General features: G+C 41.2%; 1 protein-coding gene across 1 annotated transcript in view; it reads left to right on the top strand.

Moving 5' to 3' along the window:
• The window catches only part of LOC145403296 (uncharacterized), a 76,491-nt gene extending 73,955 nt beyond the window's left edge, over positions 1-2,536 (top strand). Inside the window, exons 12-13 of the mRNA XM_080275101.1 lie at positions 1,707-1,872; positions 2,406-2,536. Coding sequence (XP_080131227.1) covers positions 1,707-1,872; positions 2,406-2,536 — 297 coding nt within the window. The remainder of the gene's footprint in view (positions 1-1,706; positions 1,873-2,405) is intronic.
• The last annotated feature ends 553 nt before the right edge of the window (positions 2,537-3,089 follow it).

Genomic DNA, 3,089 nt, shown 5'->3' with positions numbered 1-3,089 from the left:
TGACGGTGATGATGATGATGATGATGATGATGATGAAGATGAAGATGATAATTAATGGCGATACATAGTTAACTCCTCTGGAAGCGAAACATCTGCAAACTTCAATGTTTCGTAATCGTTAATCTATGAACGACTTACCAAATAGTTTATCCTATCACCAAAGGAAATCAGGATTACGTGGAAAAGGGCCTGTCTACCATTTAAGTTTGAAAAAACTGGCGGGAGGAAGTTCGATGAGGATTCAGATTCCACTCGTGCTCAAGAAAAATAGGCAAATGAAGTGGTTCAGGGAGAGTGCAAACATTTACTTAATATTTTTTTTTGTATCTCTAGACTATTTTCTTCGGCTTCGCATAGGCTTATCGGAGTGCAAGGGTTAGATACAGCCTCCACAGACCCATTCAGTAATATGAAGTTATCATAAGTTGAAAAAAAAAAATCGTATGGCAGCAACAAGAGCAATATTAACATAACTTCATTCAAGCTAAGGGGCAGTTAATGGGACGAGAGACATTCCTAGGGACAAATAACACATTAGTAACCTTTCTTTACACCTGCCATAAACCCCAAAGATGACCGGAAAGATTTGCCTATATTCCCTTTCCTTTACCCAAGCCTAATACTGCCATCTCTCTATCGTGAATGCTGTGTTGTAACAACAGATCAACAAGAGAATATGGTGCCAGTCATGAAGAAGTGCTCTGGGAAGGATGTAGAGCCATAGTATTATTTTACTTTATCGCAAAGGTATTGTACGTGAAATAAGCTGCAAATGGCAATAATCCAGCCCAAGTTGAGGCACAAAATGTAATCTTAGCTACTAGTTTGTGATTTCATTAACAGAAGTGTCGGTATGAGCTAGGATCAGAATTTATGTAGGGTGAACTGTGATAAAATTTAGGTATGTGAACAGTTCTATGATGCCTGCAAAAGTTGTGGAGATCAGTTCCCGCTAATCCAGTGTACATCACCAAATGTATGGAATTAGCTATGATATTTGTGGTGCACAACTCTAATAACGAAGACACTGCAATATTTTAAAAACCATCTCTGACTGATAGCGAAGACTTGGTGCTATTTTGCATCACATCCCTGACTTCTAACGAGTAGGGGTTGTAATATTTCAGAGAACTGTAGTGCCTGTAATATTTCAGAGAACATCCCTGACTAATAACGAGCACTGCCTATAATCGTATCTTATGGCTCGTACCGTTTATAAAGGCTCCAGCATGACTGCATGTGCCGGCCTTGGTCACCTAAAGACAAACAGTAATATTTCAAACATCTCTGCTTAATAACAAAAACTTGACAATACTTTAGAATACATCCTTGGCAAATAAAGAACACTTCATAATATATTAGAACACCTTGACTAATAACGAATATTAGGAAATATTTTTTTTACACATCCTTCACAAGTAACGAAGACTGGGTAATATTCTGGCACATATATCCCTGATTACACTCTTTTCACTCTATTTTGGCCTTGAATTACCATCTCTCATCTTCAAAGATGAAGTATAACAACAAATACTTTCTTTAAAAACGGTGCTGATCACAAAGAAGTGCTATGGAAACGATGTAAAACCGAAATATGGTCTTGCTCTGCCCTTGAAATACGTAGACTAAGCTGCAAAAGGATGAAAATCTAAGCCAAGCTAGAGTGAAAAGAGTATGGGAATTGGTTATTATCAAAACTTCTCCAGGTGGCACCAACGGAACTGGAGAACATACTGAAGCAGCATCCCGACGTGGCAGACGCGGCTGTGGTTGGGGTGGCACACCAGAGAACAGGTGAGGCTCCCAGGGCGTACGTGGTGCCCCGCCCAGGAATCAACCTCAGTACTCAGGCTCTACAGGAGTTTGTTGCAGGTGAGACCTTTAGTTGAAAATCTCCCTCTGTGTCTGTCTGTTTCACCCCCACTCTAGTCCTCTCACGCCTCCTCTACACATGAACTTCACTCCATACACTCGACAGGCAAAAATCTAATCCTCCTTCCCTTGCATTGTTATTTTCACACACTATATTATCTCTATGGATTATCCCCATAAAAAATAAGAGGAAATGAACCCTAACTCATTACGTAGATTTCTGAACCTCCTGAACCAGAGAATAACTCTCGCTGATACAAGATAATTTGATTCAGTTTGGGAGAACTCCCATGAAAGACAAGGAACTGACTATATATATGAATCTGCAGCTCAAAATGTCTCAGACAGGTAAAAAAAAAAAAAAAAAAAAAAAGTCTAAGGTTGCAAAATAAACGGGAAAGTATCTCACGGGACTGAAGGAGTCACTGCCATCGATGTAAGAGTTTAAAGCAGCAAATTGAAAACTTTACCAAGCCAAAATGAAAGCATTATCATTTCACTAACACTACCCTCCCATCCCTCCCCCTCCCCAGAGCGGACGGTGGAGTACAAGCGACTGACGGGCGGGGTGGTAGTGGTGGCCGCCATCCCGAGAAATCCAACGGGCAAGATACTGAGGAAGAAACTGCTGACCGCTCTCACAACACCCGCAGCCAGACTGTGAACACTGCCACGGTAGAAGAACAGGAGAACAGGGCAGGTAGATGAACAAGAGAACAGGATAGTTGGATGAACAAGAGAAAAGGGCAGGTAGATGAACAAGAGAACAAAGAAAGTAGATGAACAAGAGAACGGGGAAGTTAGAAAAGGGGGAAAGGGTAGTTGGATCACAGGAGAAAACGACAGTTAGATGGGCAAGAGAACAGGGCAGTTAGAAGAATGAGAGAACAGGGCAGTTAGAAGAGCAAGAGAACGCGGCAGTTAAAAGAACAAGAGAACAAGACAGTTAGAAGAACAAGAGAACAAAGCAGCTAGAAGAATAAGAAAACAAAGTGGTTAGAAGAACAAGGGAACAGGGCAGTCAGAAGAACAAGACAAGGTAGTTAGTAGAACAAGAGAACAAGACAGAGGAACATAGCCAGTATTCTCATCTGTTAACCTTTTCAGCCTGATGACGCGTTTGTTCTGTTCTTGATATTTCCAGACGATTTTTATAGCTCTGGAGACCTGCTGTTGTTGAGGGGTTAGGAACAGTCTCCATTAAGTCCCCCTCCCCC

The sequence above is a fragment of the Coenobita brevimanus genome, chromosome 60 (genome assembly GCF_032717465.1).
Source record: "Coenobita brevimanus isolate Jiangsu-jjx chromosome 60, ASM3271746v2, whole genome shotgun sequence".
Classification (NCBI taxonomy): domain Eukaryota; kingdom Metazoa; phylum Arthropoda; class Malacostraca; order Decapoda; family Coenobitidae; genus Coenobita; species Coenobita brevimanus.
The sequence above is the reverse complement of the archived record's forward strand: the minus strand, read 5'-3'. Positions and strand labels throughout refer to the sequence as shown.